We start from the raw sequence: 22,612 nt of genomic DNA, 5'->3' as shown, positions 1-22,612 counted from the left end.
GACTCCACCCAGCACTGCCCCATGTGTCACTCCTGCAATCCTCATAACAGCCCCTCCGCTGAAAGCAGGATTATCAACCCATTTCTATGAGGAGGGCACTCATCAAAGAGAAGAGGGGCCAGGGTTTGAACCCAGGCAGCTGATGTTCTTTTTTTTTTTTTTTTTTAAGATTTTATTTATTTATTTGAGAGAGAGAGAGAGAGAGAGGGAGCACCAGCAGGGCCGAAGAAGACGGAGGAGCAGGCTCTCTGCTGAGCAGGGAGTCTGATTCGGGACTCGATCCCAAGTCCCTGGGATCATGATCTGAGCCCACGGCAGACACTTAACTGTCTGCAGCCAGCAGGCACCCCCTGAGCTGATGTTCTTAACCAGTCGCTGTAGCTGCCTTCTAAACTAGAACCTGTTTCATGGTTACTATGTGACAATATGCCTGGACGATGGTAGAATAGTATCTGCTCTCAATATGATGGGGAGGTTAGCTTCATCTGAAAACCTGGATGCTTTGATTACATAGTCCCCTTTGAGTATCACTGTAAAGACGTAAACTAAGACTGATGCTAGACCTCGATTTTTCTACTTCTCCCAGAGATGTGACCATTCATCTCTGGCTTTTATTTGCTGTCTATAAGCTAGTTCCCTGTGTGTGGTAACACAGATTTCGTGCTGTACTCCTGATCTCATGATCACTCTTGAAACAAAATAAGAATCTGGTATGGAAGCTTGTCAGCGTGCCCACTGCATCTTACTGAAAGTCTAAGAAGTTCCTGTTAGTTCTTCTTTGCAATCCTATTAATCCACTCACAGAATCTTTGTGTTGTCAGAAGAGCTTATAGATTTAAATGATCCCTGACAAAACTCTCAGGATTCTAGAACACAGTCATCATAGGATGCAGAACAGGCATTCCATTATAAATTTAATGAGCAACTAAGAGTTTTAATAAAAACCCAAATTATCCTACACTCCAGGCACCATGTGGTTTAGATCATGGAGGAGTCACTCTCCATATTTCTGTCTCCCACCATATCCTGACCCTTCTCTTGACTTGCTTACAGAATCCTTCTCTCAGCCCACCCCCCAGAGCTTCCGACACAGCACATCCAAATCTGGAGCCATTCTTCTTCTTCTCGCAAAGCTGTTCCTCTTCTTCTGGTCCCTCTCTTGATACCCAGCATCATCAGCCACCAATCCCCCAAGCTTTCTGTCTCACTGTTATCATCAGCTCTCTCCTCTTTGATGTCTTAAAGCAAATCATAGTTATCAAGGAAATCCTGACACATCATCCTGAATGGTCCACGAATCCACCATCCTCATCCACATGGTCCAGGTTCGGCCATCACCAGCCTTTGCCAGGACTGTTGTTAGAAGCCCCCATCTGGTCTTGCTGACTCATGTCACGACCCTAAAATCTATCCCCCGTCCTGAGCCTGGACCTACGGGAGAGGACTAGAAAGGCTGTGTTTGGGAACACAGGTGTGTTACATCAACCTCCACGTTGGGAAAGACAGAACTCTTTTGTTTCTTCCATTCACAAACGACAAAGAAAAGGTCACATCTGACAAGGCAAGACTCAAGGCCGTCCTCAGCAGGAATCTCCCCTGAGTGCCTGGAGCCTGGACATATTTGAAGGAGCTCTCAGCTGGCCATAAAAGTGGGTCCAAACAAAGGTTGCAAAAACAGAAAGAAAACCCCTGCACGCTTCAGAGAAATCAAAGGCAGAGGCACAGAGCAGGGAGACACAGCTCCCATGTGAAGAAATAACGCATTGTGTGTTTGGGAGGTGGTTGTCAGCTTAATGTACACCAAGAGGGAAAAGCAGATGCCTTACAGATAAGCATGCAAGGTATAGAGGCCACTGCCGAAGAGATAATATGCCAACATGACTTGGACTCCGCTGCCCTGTGTCTGCTGCCTGATGTTTCTGAAATAAGGTCCAGCCAGCTTATTCATGGGCATCTCCCACACTGCCTGGGCCCTTCCTGTGCCTCAAATGCCTGTGAGGCTGCCCCACTTACCTACGGGACCTGGCCAAGCCACTCACCCTTTCTGCTAAAGTACAAATGACAGTCTCTTGCAAAGGTGTGGTATAGGTGCTCATAAAGAGGCTCCTGTTCTCATTTTCCAGATGAATAACAGAGGCTCAGAGAGGTTAAGGAACCAGCCCAATGTCATACAGCTAACAAGTTACCATGAGAGTTGGATGCCTTCCTTGGCCTGCCAGCTAGACTCTCTCTGCTCCCTCGGCTGAGGGGATACACTCCCTCTCCCCTGCCCCTGTTGGACACATGGGATGAGTCCTGTTGCTGATTCCAGCCTGGTGCATGGGCTGTGCCTGTCACTCCCCAAAGAATCAGATTTGGTGAAAATCATTGCCATTTCTCCTCCATACTGGGAAAGACCAGGAAACACAGTATGTAGTTCCTACTCTTATTTTGATTATATTCAGTTCACTAGAAAAGAACCTACTGTAGGGAGAAATACCCATGCAAAACACTCAGTGCACAGTTCCCCTCTGTCACCCCTTTGTCCCTTATGATCTATCATGTCTGTGTATGTGGGTGTGTGCGTGCATGCGTGCACACCTGTGTGCGTTTCCCTGGGTTCACCCCTGAACCTCGCCACTCTGCCCCCATTCAACATCATTCACTCCAATGCTTAATTGCCAGCAGGTGGTGAAAGCCTGCTCTAGAATAGTTATGCATATTGGGTCCTTAGGTGTCCAAGTTCTAGGGAAAGAAAAATGACAGCTGAGGCATCAGGGTAAAAAGAAGAAAAAAAAATGTTCAGGGTAAAAAAGAAAAAAAAATGTTATGTGGGGTGTGGAACACACATTTTTATTCTCTCCCTCTCTCTCTCTTTAAGAATCTGGCACAAAGACCTCACCTCCTTCCTGCCAGGGATGGAACAGTAGTGACTTGGCAACAGTCTCAAGCCAGATGTCACCCTCATCTGGTTGCCTTGGCTGGCTAGTTGTTTGGAATGAGCAGCCCAAACACAGTGCAGGCGGGGCCGCTGTGAAGCTGTGGGCGGTGAAGCTGGGCGCCGGGCACTTACAGGGCCCTGACCCTCAGAGGTTGGGGGGGACAGGTGGGTTATTGAGCCACCCACTGCCCAGGTGCAGGGTCTGCAGAAGACAGAGGGGCCCTCCGGAAGGACACACGTACACTTCTTCCTTCCCATCTCTCTCCCGAGGGTGAGCTGAGTGGTCCTGCTTCCCCGGCACAGGGGCACAGGCATGTCCTGCTATTTTACCAAGACAAGGCTCCCAGCACATTTGGGAGCTGGTCCGCAATCAAGCAGCTCCTGCTCCCCATGGGTGTGCTCATCTCGTGCACACAAGACCACACTCCAGGAAACAGATGGCGGGGCCAAGTGCGATGCGGCTTCTGCATCTGTAGTCTGTGAACATGGCCGGGGCAGCCAGGCCTTCGTGGGCTTCATCTGGGCCGAGCCCGAAGCTGTCATGGAAAAACGGCCCCACTCCTGGGCAAACACAGCAGCAAGGAGACAGGAGACACGAGCCTGCAGAATGGAGGAGGGAGGAAGCCGTGCCTGGGAACAGGCACAAGCCACCTTCACAGTCTGGTGGCCAAATACTGAAGGGTCTGAGGCTGAGAGGGGGCAGCCCCGGGGACCACACATGTCCTCTGGAATGAGTCCTGTAACCCAAGGCAGGTGCCTTTAGATCAAAGCCACGCACTCAGATGTGTGTTTGTACACACATCGGTGTGTGTGTGATGGGAGGGCGGCGTGTGGTAAAACCTGCCAACAAGCCCATTTTGGTCACCATCTGTCATGGAGAGCCTGAGCACCTGTCGGAAACAGCTGCTGATGGCAGATAGTAGGTGAGGGAGGAAGCAGCCCCACCCCGGGATGGCCTATTGCAGGGAGCACACGGCCTGTCCCCACAGGAATGCCAACTGTTCACTTCGAAGCCCATCTCCATGAGGAGGGGGAGTGATGTAATCCCTCGCTGTTCATTTACTTCCTCGCAGGAAGGGTGGGAGGAACACCACCACCCACGCCTCCTCAGTATCAGGTATGGCAGTCGCTTGTCAGAGGGGCTGAGGAGAAACGCATTCAGGATTCCCCGTAGGGAAGAGAAAAATTCCGGGGTAACTCTTCTGTGGAGGTGTGAGCCCAGAGACTCCACCGTGAAAAGCCCCGCCTCACTGGAGGAAGAACAGTAACACCTCTCTTCCCTGGCCCTATGAGGAGCACGATGTTCCAACTGTGTCAACCGGGGGCTAAGTGACAGGTTGGAGTGAGCATTAGAGGGTGACGTGGTTGGGGACCAGGCCCTCTGAAGCATTTTCTTTCAGGTAAACAAAGTTTACTTCATCAAAATAAAATAAAAGCTGATATGATAACTTCTAATGAAAAAGCTTTCTGAAGTCGGTCCCCCGCCTACCATATTTTTAAGTGTTTGCCGTTGTTCAACGCTCAGTGTTTGCAGGCATTTTGCTACTTTATTTTCCTCAATCCTCCCAATAATCCCATAGGGTGGGTGCAGTTCCCCCCCACCGTGCACTAGATTGGAGGGCCAAGGCTTCAAGAGGTAACGTTGCTCAGGAGAGACACACAGCCGGCATGTGAAAGCTGGGGCCCCAGTCTGCCTGCCTGCCTCCAGCCCCTGGACTTTGAACCTGCGGGCCACGCTGCTGGGTGTCTCGTCAGTGGTTTCAACTTCCTAGGGCCTTCATGAACACCCACGATTTGCAAAGCACACACATGCTGGGCCTTCGTGGGCCACAAACACACAGGAGGCACACACTGCTGTCTCTTCTGAAGTGCTTTTCTCCACAGAGCCACCTGACAGCCTCTCTCTTGAATATTAAAGGCAGCTCAAAGCCCCCTTACCCAGAGGGAATTAAGGAGCCCCAGTTGGAAGTCTTCCTTGCCCAGGCTCATAGAGCCCTTCCCGGGTGAAGCTTGGGGCTGAGCCACCCCGTTACCCATGGCGCCTTTCCATTGCCTGGGAGCTCTGTGGGAGCAGAGACCTGCCATCCCAGACTCCCGCAGGTACACCACAAACTTGGTGGATTGTGTAAGATGTCACGCCCGCCTATTCACATAACAGAGTGGGACTTCTTCTTGTTGGCTGGGTCAACATCATTTTCCTCTGGGGATGCCCCACAGTGGGGCACCTTGTTTCTGGAATCTTCACATCTGCCTTTCCCTGCTTTTTGGCTTGTTGTTTTCTCCCTCTCCAGCTACCAAGCTTCCAGAAACTTCACTGGCACCTTCAAAGAGCCTTCCTCAAAACGGTCCCGAGATATTTTGATCTGTGGCTTCTAACCTACAGGGGCTGGCAAACAAGCATCTCAAGTCTTGTGTGTATGTATGCCTAAAACCAGAGCCATACAGGGGTACAGTGCACTGGCTTAGTGCAGGGACTGGGTGACTTATCTTTCGGTTGCTCAGAAGCTGTCTTCTCTTCCAGTTTTCAGATACTTAGAACCACTCTGCTCCTGGGAGGGACTTACTTTGGCCATGGGGTCAGTGGCCAGGAACGTGGTAGGCATGGTGCACTCTTTGCTTCTAAGAAACAAACTCCTCCAAATAGCAAGAGAAACCAGGCTCCTCACTAATGTCCGGGCGGTTCAGTGCAGGAACACGCTGTGTTTAAACCTCAGGTCTGGAAAATTCCCTGCTGATTCCATGTTGCAAAAGAAAGTTACTATGAATACCACTCAAAAGTCCCACTCTATTATTCTCTTAAAAATAGTTTGGCCAGCCACAACTAAACCTTTTATGAAAGGGGCACTTCCGGGCACAAACGTGGACCTGCCTCTGTGGGGATACTGTTTCCATCTCTAACGCTCCTTCACCTCTCCATCCATCCTCCATCCCTCCCCACATGCCAGGAGCCATCTTTAGAAAGTAGGATAGAGGTGCTTGGGCTTTCAGTTGCCCCAGGGGAGCATCAGGGACTATGGGACAGTACATGGCAGGGGTTCTGAATGCTTGCTGCTCAGGAATGACACAAAACAGACTCAGGGCTCTCCTCCTGAGAGTAGGGGGAAGAGGGTAACAGGAAGCTGTAAATGCAGAAGACAATGCTGGCCCAGAAAACCAGCCAGGGCTTTCTCTGCCCTTTCCAGGCAGGAGCTGAAATGGGAAGTCAGGACCTCAGGATAGGTTCACCCCATTCCCACAGTCTGGAGACAACTCCTTCTCAGCTGGATGCCCAGGGATTGCAGGATACGAACCCAGAGCACAGCCATGGGCCACGGGAATTGTAGAGGGAGCAGACGGCAGCCCTCAGCCATGTCAAAGCTCACAACAGACTCAGAACTATGAGGACCTGAGCAAAGAGTCCCCTCAGGACAGGGCCTGCCTTGCCTTCTTCTTCTGCTTTTTTTTTTTTTAATGGCAAAATATACATAACATTTACCATTTGAAGCATTCAAAGTATACAATTCAATGGATTAAGTACATTCACAATGTTGGGCCGCCAGCACCGTCGTCCATCTCCAGATGGATCATTCCATATCCTGTACCCTTTAAACTATCACTCCCAATTTTCCCCCTTTCCATAGTGGCTGGGAGCTCTAGCTTACTTCCTGTCTCCCTGAATTTGCCTGTTCTGACCAGCTCACATAAGTGGAATCATGCCAGATTTGTTATTATGTATCTGGCTTATTTCACCCAGCACCATGTTTTCATGTCACCATGTTTTCAGCCATGTCACAGCACGTATTAGGATTTCATTCCTTTTCAAGGATGAGTAATAGTCCATGGTATGGAGAGACCACATTTTATCTGTTCATCTGTTGATGAACACCTGGGTTGTTTCTACGTTTCGGCTCTTGTGAACAATGCTGCTGTGAACACTGGTACACAAACACTGGTTGCAGTTCCTTTGGGAACATATATAGGAGTGCAATGGCTGGGTCATAGAAATTCGACATGTAACTTTGGAGGAGCAACCAAACCATTTTCCGCATTTGCACAATTTACCTTTGCACTGGCAATGCACAAGGGATACCTGCCATTTCCCGCTTTTTAAAGTAACAGCCATCCTAATGGGTGTGAAGCAGGTATGATCTCATTGTGGTTCCGATATGCATTTCCCTAATGATTGATGACGCTGGGCATCTCTTCATGTGCTTATTGGCTATCTAGCTGTCTTCTTTGGAGAAATGTCTGTTCGAGTCCTTCACTCATTTTTTAAATTGGGTTGCTTTGTTGCTGTTGAGTTGTAGAAGTTATGATGTTAATTCCTTATCAGATATGTAATTTGCCAATATTCTCTCCCATTCTATGGCATGTCCTTTTCCTCTCTTTATAGTGTCATTCGATGCACAAAACTTTTTAATTTGGGTGAAGTCCAACTTATTTATTTTTCTCTTTTTCGCTTTTGGTGTCATACCCAAGAAATCACTGCCATATCTGATATAGATCTGCATTAAAACCATCCCAAATCCAGTGAATATTTTCCTCTATGTTTCCTTCTAAGACTTTTATAGCTTTAGCCTTTAAGGTCTTTATTTTGAGTTAGTTTTTATACATGGTATAATGGAAGGGTCCAATTTCATTCTTTTGTACTTTCATTCAGCCACAAAACTAGATATCCAGTGTTCCCAGCACCATTTGTTAGAAAGACTGTCTTTTCTTCATTGGATGGCTTGGTACTCTTAAGAATCGGTTGACTATATATGTGAGGGTCCAGCTTTTCTTTTTAATACTGTCCCCCTTATCCTTCCTTCCTTTTCTGCCACCGCCTCAGCAATGCAACTCCGCTCAAAGGATGATGGTTTGCCCATCCCCTACATCTTCTAACCAGATCAGTATTGTGTCCAGGCAGCAGCCCCCAAAAGCAGGTGCACCATTCAAAATCAGCACAGATCCATATCAATTCTCTCTCTGTTCTCCCACATCTGTTCTCATTCCTGTTTTTCCAATTTCTACTCCAATGCCAGCCAGTCAAGGGGGAACCTTACTGTTGTTTTAAGCTCCAGCCCTCATGGCTTGTAACCATTACCCCATATCCTGACACAGAGACTGAGTAGGTCATAGGTCATGAAGTCCTCCTGATAGATCTTCTCTCTGATTGTTTTCTTAAACCTGTCTTTTCCCTTCCATCCTCTCCATCCACTGCCTCTCTCTCATCATTTCCCACCCTCACCCCATCCTGCTGCCCCCACCCCACCCCACCCCGTTTCCATCCAGCCTCTACAGTTCCTCCAAAGTGATCATGGAACATACAAATCAGGCTTTATCTCTGCCACTTAAAGTTCCTCAGCGACCCCATTTCCAGGGAGTGCAGTTTATCACCCCCACCCCCATAGTCCTTTGGATATACTGAAACTGCTAGCCCCTAAATAACCCATTTTATCTTTTTAAAAGATTTTGCTTATTTATTTGACAGACAGAGATCACAAGCAGGCAGAGAGGGAAGCGGGGCGGGGGGCAGGCTCCCCACTGAGCAGAGAGCCCAATTGCAAGGACTGATCCCAGGACCCTGGGATCATGACCTGAGCGGAAGGCAGAGGCTTTAACCCACTGAGCCACCCAGGTGCCCCTAAATAATCCATTTTAATCTTCATGTCTTTGCACATTACATACTCCTTGTCAAGAGAGTGCTTACTCCCACTGTCCACAAGACTGTTCCAAAACAAATTAAATCTCACCTCCCTTGTGACAAGTTCTAGATGACTCCTGAAGACCATCTGAAGCAGAGCTGGTCATTTCCTCATATGTGGTGCACATCCTGTGTAGTTTTATGAATCACAACAACACAAATCATCAATGCCACCACCATGTACCATAGGCCTCTCAGGCCCCAGCACTACGGGGGACACTTGTGAAATTCCTACCCCAGTAACACCCTACACCTTTGTTCTCCTGTCCACTTCTTCCCCTAGACAGCAAGAGACGTGAGGGCAGGGACCGCCCTTCTCATCTCTGCAGACCCGGCGCGGTATCCGGCGCCCAGCAGGTGCCAATACGTCTTTGCTAAATAAAGGAATGACTTCAAACTCCCACTTTAAAGTTTTGCAGCCCTCGGAAAATTCCAGTTTGGGCAGCTGCTCCTGTCCTCTGCAAATAGGCAGTTTATCAATCCAAAGGTTGGCAGCAGATCTGCTGAGCCGAACTCAGCCCTCAGGCTTTTTCCCAGAGCCATCCCTCCACTCAAGTAGAAGCCACATCTGACTCTCCTGATAGGGGCTTCTGCCAGGGAACTAGGAAAGGCTCCATGCAGCCCCACCATTTCGAATGCTATTTTAAAAGCAAATTCAGAGGCGATGGTGGTATTTTTTGCCCTTAAGAACAAGACAAATCTTTTGACAGAATAAGGTTAAAAAAGAAAGGAGGGGAAAAAACTCGTACTGCATTTCCTTTGAGCTGAATTGAAAAAAATCCCCAATCTCCCAGTTCCAGCTGGCAGACCGCTGGACTCGCAGCTTCCGAGGAGAAGGGGAGTGGAAAGATCAGCCCTCAGCAGCTGAGAACTTATTTTTGGTTGAACAGCTGGTGGAGGAATTGCTGGCACCAGGCAGCATCTCCCCTGCACGACGCGCAGGGGCACCGACACCATCTGGGCAGAACACCCCTGTCCAGGCGTGCGTAACCCATTCTCATGTGGACAGTAACAAATCTGACTATCGCGGGCCCAGGCAAACCTGGTGGTCAAGGACCATCTGGGGGGCCCTCTGAGGAGAAAGGGGTGCTCAACACCCCAAAAAGGAGACTCCAATGGAACTCCATGGCCAGCCTCAAAGGAAGCTCTCTCTTTTGGAAAAGAGGAAAACAACTGCTCTGTCCTGCTCTAAACCTGAGACCAGGACCAGCAGGTGGAATTAAACGGATGTAGAATTTAGTCCTTTCATGAGGAAGGAAACTCTCCTCCACAGACAGGTCTGTGATGGACGGTGGGCAAGGGGCGGGGTGCTCCAGAACTATTCAAATAGAGGCTGGCTGACCGTTTGCCAGCAATTTGAGAACAGGCATCCCTGGATAGAGCGAAAAGCCCTTAGCCTCCTAAAGGCAGGAAGGCCAGTGCGGACTAGTCAGGAGTCGAACGTCATCACTGTGGATGGGCAACCCGAAAGAGGATGCCAACATTTTAACAGACTCCTGAGTGGATTTTTACACTAAACGACAAACTTTTTATTTGCTTTGATTAAAGCCACAGAGTATTCTGTACATTGTGCTGAATCCACAGCACTGTGTACAATGTTGATGTTATGGCCCAGGTTCAAGGTTTTCCATGTTAACACGAGAGAGAAGAGAGGGCCTCTACTCACTTCTGTTCTTCACCAAGCTGTTATAACAGGCTCACTTCTTCACTTCTGCTGTTTTCTTTTTTGGTCACTTAGAACAACAGGAATAAAAAAGTCCTAAAGACTATGAGAAAACAGAATGTTCTTCAAAGAAAGTTTTTACATTTATATTCAATCCATATATCCAGGACTCCAAAAACATCTTCATGTTCAATGTGGAGTATTTTTAAATGGAAATCTGAAGCAAAAGAACATGAAGTAGGTAGAAGGAAAATAGTTTTCACTGATAGAGAGCCTTCCAGCCCAAACTCAGAGAGATCACTTCCTGCGGGTCAGGCTCTACCTCAGCCACCATTAAGGGTAAAGACATACCAAAACTGGGGTCCCTGCCCTCCGGGGGCTCCTGATACGTGTACTGAAGCCTGGCACAGCAGAGAAGCACGTGCACTCCACGGCGCTCACAGCAGTGCTCTACTCACACTGGGCTCTTCTCCCCTCCTATCCCAGCAGGACCCCCGCCTACCCTCACCCAGCCCCATGGACTCCCTGAGGGTCAACAGGCTTGTCCTCTGGCTGCTTGTATTTCAGATGAGCTCAATCCAAGCAACATTTGTTCAACTCCCACAGAGCACCAGGGTCAATGTTAGGACCTTGGAGGAGTACGAATCTATTTGTTTGTTTATGCCTCCAATCTACTCCCCACACATCAGAGATGGCTTACCAAAATAAAACAGGACCAGGGAAAATGTACTTTCTGGGGGATCATCGGGCCAGGAGACAAAGATAGGAGGTACACATTCGGGTCCACAAATGAACAGGACCTGGCCCCCAAGCTGTCTGAGGATGGTGGAAAAAAACCCTTACACTAATGTCTGGAGTGTACTAGTAGAGAGACTGGTACACAGCAGGTGCTCTCAGTGGTTACTGTGATGGAGCAGACCGGGGGCATCAGCACCCAAGAGGCTGAGCGTCTGAGCAGGGACACCAAATTAAATCCCTCTGGCTGGGAGGGTCAGGAAAGGTCTTATCTACATCAGGCTACTTGGAAGGGAAGGGAAGACCGCCTAAAGTCGCCAAGTCAGTTCTTCCTGCTGCCACTGAGAGGACAATGTAATACAGTCCTGTAATGACAAATGCCACACAATTCCTCAAGCAACAGCAGCCCCTGGCTAAACAGGGCGTGCCAGCAGACAGAGGCTGAAACCACAATGTCAGAGCCAGACCCCGGAACCTCACCTTCCCCTGGCTTGGGTGATTTCATTCATTGAACCACCTCGAGGTTATAAATGGAGGCACTAGTCTTGAAATAGTTCTAGTGGCAGTTCCTTTGGGTAATGAGGCACGGCCACGTGAAAGGCAGAAACCTGTCATCCTTCTAGAAAGTTCTAGTCCAGAAAAGATCTTCTATCCGTACCTCATACGCTAAGGAATCTGAAGTGACCTGTAATCATCCCAAAAAGGTTTAACAGCCAGGATCCTCTTTTAGGGGATCTCGGTGTAAGTTCTCAATGCATAATCTTCAAAAACGAATCCCATTTTCACTGGAATACTTATCTGGTTTTCCTCCAAATTGAATTTTCCTTTAGTGATACAGCCTCTTATCACACTGAAGCTCCAAATATAGGCACATGAGAAGTTATTGAAATGCTACATCTCCCGTTGAAATGCCGCATCTTCTTTCATGGCCCTTGCCACTCGATGTGTAAAATACAGATTCATCTGAAGAACAGCGGCATCGGCTAAGTACATGAATGGTGTCCTCGTGGAGGCCTGGTACTTGTACCAAGGACAGAAACCGTCTATCTCTGACAACAACACCTCCTGCCTGTCTCTGTAATTCACCTGGCCAATGTCCCAGTGAGTAAGGGGGAAAAAACAACATTTTAAAGGAAGAGAAGGTGGAGGGTCAGGCCTCACACAGCAGAGACACTAGCCTGAGAGAGGAAAGGTCACAGCTAAAGGCCCTTGCAGGAGGGGTGTGAGCAGCATCACACATGGGTTATTTCAACATAAATTGTGCAATAGGGAGTGAAGACAAGATACCACCCACCTGAGCTTGACTGGACTCGGAGGGCCTTGTGGATTGACAGAAATGGGAATCTTTGTGAAATGTTGTTTCTGATTTCAGCCTCTGTAGAGAAGGGGGCTGTGTGTAGAGGAGAAACACTTCATATTATCACTAAAGATATTTGCCTCTGAGGAGCACCTGAGTGGCTCAGCCAGTTAAGCATCTGCCTTTGGCTCAGGTCATGGTCCCAGGGTCCTCAGATGGAATCCAGCATCGGGTGTCCTGCTCAGCAGGGAGCCTGCTTCTTCCTCTCCCTCTGCCTGCTGCTCCCCCTGCTTGTGCTCTGTCTCTCTCTCTCTCTCTGTGTGTCAAATAAATTTAATTTTTTTTTGAAGAAAAAAAAGATATTTGCCTCTGAGACCCATAAAAGATAGGGCATCTGTCTCAATCTCAAGGACTTTAGCACTTCAAGGATGCAGGGCAGAAAAAATGGGAAAGCCCTCTCAGACATGGGCAAATGCAATTTTCATTGGATAAGGGAGAGTCTCAAATTGTCCTGTGCTTAAAGGTATTCCTGCAGCGACAGTAGGCTCAGGGTCAGCAGATAGGCAGGTATTCTCAACATTTTCTAAAGATGGCAGGGGGGTGGCAGCAAAAACCCTTCTCACCCCAAGCGGAGAAGACTCGTTCACGCTCTGCCAGGACTTCTGCACTAGCCTCCAAAGCAGTCTTAGCCTGTGGTGTCTGCCTCCTCTGCCCCATTCACCTTGCCACTGTCAGAATGGTTAAACAAACAAACAAACAACAAACAAAACCCATATCCCGGCCCATGTCATCCCTCTGCTCAAAAATACGGTGAAATGTTTGTTCCACATTTTGACCTCACGTAAATTTGCAGTCTTCATTCTTCCCCTCCCTCCCCACTCTCTACCCCCATTCTGTGGTTCTGCTCCAGTGGACACATGGTTTCTCAGAATCACACTTGCCTCTCCCTGGAATGCATTCCCTCTTCTCTTACGCACCACAGCCCTTGTAGACACATGTGCACGTGAGCACGCACATGCACACACACACACACACACACATGCATACACACAGCGACACACCTCCAGTTAAAAATCCTGCTCATCTTTTAAGACACACTCCCAAACAGGAACACCCTCTGAAAAGCCTTCCTCTCTCCCCCAGGTCACACAATTCAGTGCCTCCTTGGGTGTGTTCCTAGAGCATCCCGAGCTTCTCTTTCTTGCCACACTTATTGAATTAATTCTCGGTTGCTGTCTGGGTATTGCTTTTGACCACTGGACCGTAAGTCAATTTGAGAGCAGAGATTGAGCTGAAATGATTATTACTGGTCCCGCCCTGCTCCCATGCATCTCAGGGCCTAAGGCAGTGTCAGACATGGTAGATAGTCTATGGTGATTGAACTGAATATGTAATTGCAGATCATTAGTTTACAATCCGTAAGCATGGGCATTATTGAAAGAAATCTGGATGCAACTCGGACAAATAACCTACAATATTAGGTGCAAATTTGACAAGCCATTTCTACCTCCCAGTATCAATTATTTAGAATTTGTTTACTACAGAATATCGTTCACCAGAGTGGACTGTAAAAGAAAGAGGTCCCAGTTCATGACTGAGAGCAATGGGAGGTGTGGAGAATCAGCTGGCTATGGCATCAGCTCCATCTCCTAGCCGCTGTGTGACTTTGGGGAAGTTGCACGGCCTTTCTGAGCCCTGGTTTCTCCTTCAACAAACTGGATGTGGGAATTCTGCCAGTCTAACAGGGCTGCTCAGAGAATCCGCCGGATGATATATATCAAGGGATTTAAGAACTAAAAATGTGCTATTCAAATGAGAAAACGTACATAATTATTTTGGAAGTCCTACCGGGATAAGCAAATTTTTGTCGTTAATACAGCGTTCATCCCCTTTTTTGGACCGTAAAGAAGGTATGAGACGGGAAGAGTGGGAAGCACTATCTATGGTTTTACACCCCTGTGTTGGCAAAGGGTCTGACACTTTGGGACAGTGCCTTTGAAAATACAAACTATTTTCTTTGGGGACCACAGGGTTCTGGCTGCCAAAAACACAGATGTATAGTGTTAACCTTGGTTTCTCTACAATAAGAGCATCGAACACTCTCTTTTAGTTTCAGAAAGGTCACGGAGAAAAACTTTTCATAACAAGGAAGATAAAGAGAGTAGTAAAATAGAACCAGTCCGGGATATTATTATAAATATACAAGATGAAAATGTCACCTAGCTAATAGTTCCTATTAAATTGCTGGAAGCCCAATGCTAACACTAGATGTGTTGTCTTAGGGTCTGTCCCATCTGCCGTTTATTTCACCACGGGTCACAGAAAGCCTAAGTGATACAAGGCCTAGGGGCGGGCCGTGTGGCCGTGCATACATCATGTTGTCTGCAGACCACATAACCACCCCCGTGGCATCTTCATGCCAGCCCCACACACGACCTGCACAGTGAACCTAGAGAAAGGCACGTGTGACGCTCAGGGGCCAGTCACAGAACTGTCTCTGTCCAACACCGCACCTATCATCATGTAGATTTTCATGGCACAAGCCTGCTACCCGAGTGCTAACTCCACACCTAGACATCCACGTCGCCCTGTGCGAGTCATACACACACACTGGCTACATGCTAGCCAGTCCTGAATATCGATCATTCCCAGGCCATCATAGAAGTCACAGAATGTTTCCATGTACATTCAGTCATGTGTAACTACAAGTTTGTGTCTTTTCTACCGCCCAGGAGCTGCATCTCTGTAACAGCTGGGTGCCGGTCACAACGGTGTCACATAGCACCCAGGAGTGCATCCTGCCACACAGTCAGTGGCAGCCATGGAATTACTGGGCCAAATTCCTTCAAGATGGCATCCTTTTGCCTACAACACAAGGCCCATCTCTGTTAAAAGCCAAGAAACGTCTCCCAGCTACATGGCAGTGCTGGCTAGAATAATCGCCGACTGAAGTCTCTAAACTCCATTACGGCATGTTCAGTGAAAAAATAATGCAGAAAAATGTGCCCGGCCGATGGCAAGGAAACCAATCTCAAGCTGTAGTGGTATCTGTTGTAGAAGCAGAAGGGACCCTGACTCCTTTTTACACAGTGGATGGAAACCCTTGCGGTGGGGTGAGGGGGTGGGCAGAGGGGGAACTCTGTTTTCCATCTTTGCCCCACATGTTCCAGGACTCGGGGGTAGCTATGGGCAGGGCTCAGGGCCCAAGAATTACAGAACATTTCTCTGCAATGGGAATCATCCTTTGGGGTCAGCTAATTTGGTCCTCCTAAAAGCTTAGCTGAAAAGACTGAGGGCCGAGGAGTAAAGTGATGGGCACAGGCCAAACCACTGATGGAAGACTAAAGGGCATTCGCAGCACCATGCTTTGCTACCAGGTTAATTTTTCACTACAGTGTCCACTTGGCTACTGAGCACATTTACTGAAAACCAGAAAAAGTCACAGGGCCAGATTCAGAAAGAACAAGGAAGTCAGAGATGAGGGTGGAAAGTAGAGCTCAGGACCAAGAGAAGGTTGGAGGTGGACCCTGGCAGGGAGGGACTCTGAGCTGGGAGCAGGGCCTGGCTCAGTGCCCCACTTTGATGCTGACCATCCCCAAGGTCTAGAGGAAGGCATCTTCCCTCCTTGGCTGACCACTTCCTGAGCTATAACAGGAGGGAGTTGGCCTGTACCATCCCTTCTCACATTCACAATTCAGACAGGTGATCTCAGACACAAATCACACACACAAATCAGACACATCACACCAGTGATGTGTCAGGACAGCCTGGCATCCCGGCTGCTGAAATTTTAATTAAGAGGACAGCAGACAGATGCCTGTCTATGGAGCTCTGGCTAGCCAAGACAGTACGTCTTCATTTCCCTCTCCCTGGTTGTGAAGGTCTCAGATCAGGGGTCGTCATCACAGAGAAAGACGGGTCCTCACAGTCTCCCTCCCTTCACAGAGGCAAACCTTCTGCTACAAAGCTGACAGCAGAGGCTGGGATTCACCAAACCTCCTTATCTAGATTCCTGAGCACTCTATGTTCACACAGTATGTCCTTTTAATTCTGAAAGTCTGAAACACCAACTTCTAGAAGTGTAGAGAGATGTTTCGGGCATTTCTATAGATGAGGAAATGTTCACTGCACGAAGAGCGCTGTGGCAGAACGAGGCCAGCGACCCAAGTCCTCAGTAAGTGGAACGCAGTATTTTAAAGACATCACCATCTTCCCACTCACTATTCTCTCACTTCCTTTCATATGGGACAAATGAAGCCATGAACAAATCAGGCCATGGAACCGTCTTCTTGGGACTCAAGGACAGGGCAGGGACAGTGGGTGGTAGATGTGTTGGGTGTGGTCACGGTAGAAAGAGAATGGGGCTCTATACCTGGTGTGGCTAGCCAGAGGTCAGATGCATGACCCTGGGATCTCATCCACCCCTTCTGACCTCAGTGTCCTCACCTGTGCAGGCCATCTCTAGCAAACCCACCTATACTCATTGTAATGCCCACAGACATATCAATGAGTGATGAGAAACATTTTAATCACATTTTAATTGAAGACAAGAGTTTGGTTTCATGATCCAGAATGCCACAGATATCTATAATTGTCTGTTGGGCCCCAGGCAGTGCCTAAGATGCCCCATACGCCACAGTGCCTTCCCCCAAACGGGGCCAATGTACAGAATTATGCCCATTTTCAGATGAAGAAACTAGAATTTAAGTTGCCAAGAGCAAAAGGCGAGCTACATGTCAGAACAGGACTGGAATCTAGGTTTCCAGCCACAACAATGAGGAATAAACCTCTTTTCTAACTGGGTTAAGTTGGCTCATTTAAAGGTTTCAAGGGGAAATAAAAGCTAATGCAAAATTAGGTTAAATAAAAAGTATTATTCCTAGAGAGTCAAAATGTAACTAAATTCTAGAAATACTTCCCTATGCTTTTGTTTTTTGAAGTCCCAGAACATGAGCTTCATTTGAGAATGACTAGGATTCACCTTTAAAACCTCAGAGCACAGGGGTGCCTGGGTGGCTCAGTGGGTTAAAGCCTCTGCCTTCGGCTCAGGTCATGATCCCAGGGTCCTGGGATCGAGCCCCACATCGGGCTCTCTGCTCCGTGGGGAGCCTGCTTCCTCCTCTCTGCCTGCCTCTCTGCCTAGTTGTGATTTCTCTCTGTCAAAAAAAAAAAAAAACAAAAAAAAAAAAACCCAAAAAACAAAAAACAACAACAACAAAAAAACCTCAGAGTACAATACACCATGACTGTTTTTAAAATGTAATTTTCTACCCTTCATTTCTTCATCTTTAAAATGGAGTTAATGTATGTCCACACCTCTTGAAAGCTTCCAGTAAGGTGATGCATACAAAAAGGACAACCACAATGCACCAAACAAATGGAAGGTGTCATTTTATTGTTGTAATTATGACTTTGCCTTGATAAATACCTAAAAAGTTTCCCAAATCATCATGTGACAATGGTCAGATATATAATGATGTGATCTAACTAAAAGCTTTCATTTTGCTTCCTTTCATGTCCTCCGTGCTGACAGGGATGCTCCTGGCTTCCCGAGTGGTGGGAAAAGTGAGCCAGAGCTTAGCCGTGAGACCCTAAGGGCAAAAAACCCTATTGGATGAGCCTGATCAGAGCTGACAGCTCACCAGACCAGTCTGGCTGGTTGACTATCCTTGATGAACCCACTAAGCAGATCATTGCCACCGCCCCGATTTTGCATGAGGAAACAGAAGGCTGCCAACATGGGACCACACAAGGACCCCCCCCACCCCCACTCCACTTGGGACATGCTCACTCCACAGAGATGTCTGTGTTTCTTCACAGCAAGACCCTAAAAACACAGGCACAAGCAGTCTCCAAGTTAGACCGAGAGATTCTGAAAGTGGCCCAGCCAGGAGCCAGAGAATTATTCAAAGAGAGTCCCTCTAACAGGAGGATACAGTAGGGGTGGTGACAGCAAGCCTGCAGCAGGAAGAACAGCGTGAGCAAACCTCCAGAGCAGGCAAGGGACAGTCAGAACACCTGAACCCACCTGGCTTGAGCTGAGATGTACACACAGGGGTACGCCGGCAATGACCTTGAATTTCAGGCAGAAGTGTCTGGTTGGCGGCAATGAGAAGCAGTTAAGTTTTCTGAAAAAAGACTTTGGTGGTGGTTGGGGGGGGGGGGCGTTTTCTGAAAAAAGAAGCCCCAGGTTGCAGAGAAAGATTAATCCAGCATCTGAGCCAGATGACTGGGGAGGAGACAGGCAGGCAGAAGAGGGAGTACAGGGTGTATTCCAACCCAACCCAGGTGGTGCCAGGAAGAGAAAAGGCACGTTAAGAAGCAAATCCCACAGGGGCTCTTATGCCCCACCCCCATCCCCCCCTTTGTTTAAAGAGGATAATGTAACTACTAAAGAAGTAACAAGAAAGTTACAACTAGATAGGAAAACAGAAACATTGATACATTAATTCCAGGGGGTTTTAGAGCCTAATGGCTACTTTAAAAAAATACCACAAAGGGAATGGAATACACTTGTTAACCCCTCACACTATTATCATACGCCCTTCTCTCTCGAGGCCTCAAAAATAACCTAAAATACGTCTGGTACAAGTACATCGCTTCCCAATTCGGAAGACTACTGCAGTGGTTCTCACGCCTGGCTACACATTTAGAATCACCTGGGGAACTTTAAAAACTACAAACCTTGGAGAAACACTAATTGGATTGTGTGGGGTGGGGCCCAGGCCATTCTGACAGACTGCCCGCCTTCTCAACCAGCACTCTAGTCCAGTGATTCTCCATTGGAGACAAGTGCCCCCTAGGGGACATTTGATAATGTCTGGGGACATTTTTGGTTGACATAACTGGGGCAGGGTGGTGGTGGTGGCTGCAAATGAGCTACTGGCATCTAGTGGGGGAGGTCAGGAAAGCTGCTCGACATCCTACAATGCATGGGGCAGCCCCCACATCCCCCAGACAAAGAATTACCTGGCCCTAAATGCCAGTTGTTGAGGAATCCCGCTCTCCTGAAATATGATGTTGAGGGTTGTGTTGTGTATGCTATTTGGAGCTTGATGAGTGGAAAGGAGTCAAGATTTGAACACTGAGCAGGTTTCTTTCACCTCTTGAAGGCTCTGTTTTATCATTAGAAAAGTGGGAGATACACTCTCTCCTAGCTCACCGGGCATTTTGAACCCAATGCAACAACTACTGATGCATTTGCTCTGCTTTACCTTCTTTCTTACCCTTATAGAGGCTTTCAAATAGAGATATTCAGATATCTATAACATTATACCGGGTGGGGGGACTCTAATGAGAACTTGCATGGAGCTGTGCATGGACCATCCTCTAGCCTGGCTACTTGGTGTGGTCAGCTGTGTAGAGCAGCAGCTGCCAGAAATGCAGCAGCTCCGGCTACCCCCACCCCGCCTCACCCCACCCACCGGACCTGCTGAATTAGAACCTGCATTTTAACAAGTCCCCAGGTAATTCACATGTACATTAACATTTGGAGAGGCATTGCTCCCCCAGCAGCAGGTCAGCCTATGGCACCATTTTTCTTCCAACTCTAAAGGTTTTTTTAGAAAAATAATAAGCTCTAAAGACTCTCCTCAAAGGGTTAGCATTGCATTCTCCTCCGGAGAAGGGCTGTAACACCCCTGAGAGATCAAAAGGAAGATGCACGCACTCCATATTTTGGGGAACAAAACTGCATGTGTGTGTCCAATTAGACCAGTGGTTTTCAAACTGTGATCCTAGGATCATCAGCATCACCTGGAAACTTGTTAGATGTGCAGATTTGGGGGAGTGGACTCAGTCCAATTCAAGGTGGGTCCCCACCACCTAGTGTGATTTGATAAGCCCTCCTGGTGCCTATAACCCACACTGAAGCTTGCAAACCACCGGAGCTGCCTATAGCCCTTATGAATATGGATACGAATGTTAACAGAGGTGAATGTTCTCGGCCTTTGATCCAGCATGGTTACCACTTCTGAGAATCTATCCTAAGAGCCATTCCTCTACTTTTGGGCAGTTCTGTCAGTAACATTCTAGTGAATGTAACGAACATCATCCTACAATGATCTCTTCTTTCCTGCCTCAAGCATCTCTACTTCACCCCCACTGCCTCTTGAGCTGCCTTCCACATCTTCCACATCTTCCTAAAGTCGAATCAGAGAAAAGTCACTGGTGCAAAAATAACACAAGGCAACGGAAAAGTCTGTAATCAGACAGGCCTAGATTGTCTCTCGCTCTTAGCTACGAAACTCAGGGGAGTTACATCACCTCTGAGCCCCGCTTTCTCCATCTGCAAACTGGAGATGATAATACTTTATCTCATAGACGAATAGGAGCATGGAAGGAAACGCAGCGTATATTCATTTCTCATTAGTGGTCATGGGAAGGCAACAATACTGACACGTATACTTGAATGGCAGCTACATTCTGAAATTTTAAGAGAAACTGACATGAGACTGTCCCTCCATCACCACCCTCCCTGAAATACCCACAGATGGAGCCACTGAGGAGCGGGTTGGGTTACGATGGAGGGAGGGACGCCACTTCCAGAAAGCCACCCCTTCCTCTCGCATCTCCGTGAGAGATTCTTGTCCTCCTCTGTCACTACTTACTCTTATCGCCTTTGCAAGCTCCTCTTCTTCTTCTCTCACCACAGCTGTTGGCGCTCTGTCCTTCACCTGATTTTAGAGAACACCTCCTCTGGGGTGAGTGAAAACTTGCACAAGTCACTCCCTTGGCTACAGAAACCACTTAACCAGCCTTTAAATGCTAACATCTCCTGCCTTTGACTCTCCTTCACTGCACTGCCCCACCCCTCCACCCAGCTTCAGAACTTCATTTCACTGACTTTTGGAAATCTCCACCTGGATTGTCCAAGGAGGACCTCAGATGCCACACAGCCCACAACGAACACAGTCCCTCTCTGAGAGCCAGCACTCCCAACCTCCCGACAAGAGAATAATCTTTTAAAATCACAGACCGGATCTCCCACCCCTGCCCCACCCTGCTCCAGTCATAAATCAAAGCTGTGCTGTCACATCTCCCACCTCCCTTCTGCCCCACACCTGGCAGCACTTCCACCTGCAATGTGCCCCCACCGTTTTTGGCAGTTCTCTCCTTGAACAAATGCCATTCAGGCTCTCCTGAACTCCTCTCAGCTTGGCCTGACTTTTGGACTTCTGTGTTCATCGCTGTCCAATTTTAGCAAGAACCATGCTAAGTCAGTGGAACTGGAGCCCCTCCCCACCAATATCTGGTCACGCTGGATAATGGATGGGATTCCTCGTCCCCCACCACCCTGCAGGGCATGTCTGATCGCCCTGGCCTGCCTTCAGCAAGCATCCTGTCGAGTGCATTTACCCCTGGTGTTCCCTCTTAGTCATTCTCCATCCACTGACCCCCATCCAGCTCCTCAGCTCTAAATTCCCACTTTTCCCTGTTGTATTCAGAGTTGAGCCCTATTTCTCTCCCCTACTGCATAGAGGCCACCCTTGAATAAACTCTTCCTTACTGTCTTTAACAAGTGTCATGAGTAATTTGATTTTTCAACATTTCCCCAAATAGGACTCAAATGTAGGTCTTACCTAAACCAGCAATAATCAATCCTGGTTGCATCCTGGAAATATCTGGAAGTTTCATAAAAGCAAGCAAACAAACAAACAAACAAAAAACGGCTGCTTCTGTCTGGGTCCCACCTCAGACCAGTTAGTCCAACACCAAAATAAGTGAGGGGGAGTGAGCAGGAGGAGTGTTTTAAACTCCTCAGGTGACCTCAATAAGCAGCAGCCGGAGTTGAGAACCTCTGGTCTAGACATCCTTTCCCCTCACCTCGTAGGGAAAGAAAGCAACTCTGCAGAGACTGTCTTGAGAGACCACAGTGACCATCATTAGGGTGTTATCACACTCTGTCATTTTTTGCAGAGCAGGAATTCTGGTTTTTCATTCTTTGGATTCCCAAAGTGGGTGGTAAGAAGCCTGGCAATGTTTTTAAACTGATTTGAGGAAGCCAGAGCAAGCAGGTCAGGGTAGAGGGAGAGTCTCCAATCTCAGGCTGCTACTACTTCTCCCATTCATAAGGGCATGGGAGCTGTCACACAGTTCTCCAGGCCGGCACAGCCCTATGTGTCAAGGATTTCCAATTTAAGGTACAAGCTCTGGGCTCACAGCTGTCCTAAACTGCCAGATAAATGTCACAGCATTTTAATGTGCAGATTCACAAAGCAAAGGTAGTCTGGAGTCCTTGATTTGAGGATGAATCTCAGCTCTGCAGATATCGGTCATATGAACACGGACACATTCCCCACCCTCCAAGTCCCCTTGGAGTGGGAGAGGGGT

At 48.0% G+C, this 22,612-nt stretch overlaps 1 protein-coding gene across 10 annotated transcripts in view; it reads right to left on the bottom strand.

Annotated features, from left to right (window-relative positions):
* The window catches only part of MSRA (methionine sulfoxide reductase A), a 435,929-nt gene that overhangs the window by 19,182 nt on the left and 394,135 nt on the right, over nucleotides 1–22,612 (bottom strand). For 8 of the 10 annotated variants that reach the window (XM_045997942.1, XM_045997943.1, XM_045997941.1 and 5 more), the window contains one exon: nucleotides 20,890–20,955. The exons of the other annotated variants lie outside the window; for them this stretch is intronic. In XM_045997942.1, the coding sequence (XP_045853898.1) occupies nucleotides 20,890–20,955 (66 nt within the window). The remainder of the gene's footprint in view (nucleotides 1–20,889; nucleotides 20,956–22,612) is intronic. 10 annotated transcript variants of the gene reach the window in all.

The sequence above is a fragment of the Meles meles genome, chromosome 2 (assembly GCF_922984935.1).
Source record: "Meles meles chromosome 2, mMelMel3.1 paternal haplotype, whole genome shotgun sequence".
Classification (NCBI taxonomy): Eukaryota; Metazoa; Chordata; class Mammalia; order Carnivora; family Mustelidae; genus Meles; species Meles meles.
This window is presented reverse-complemented; position numbering and strand designations above follow the sequence as displayed.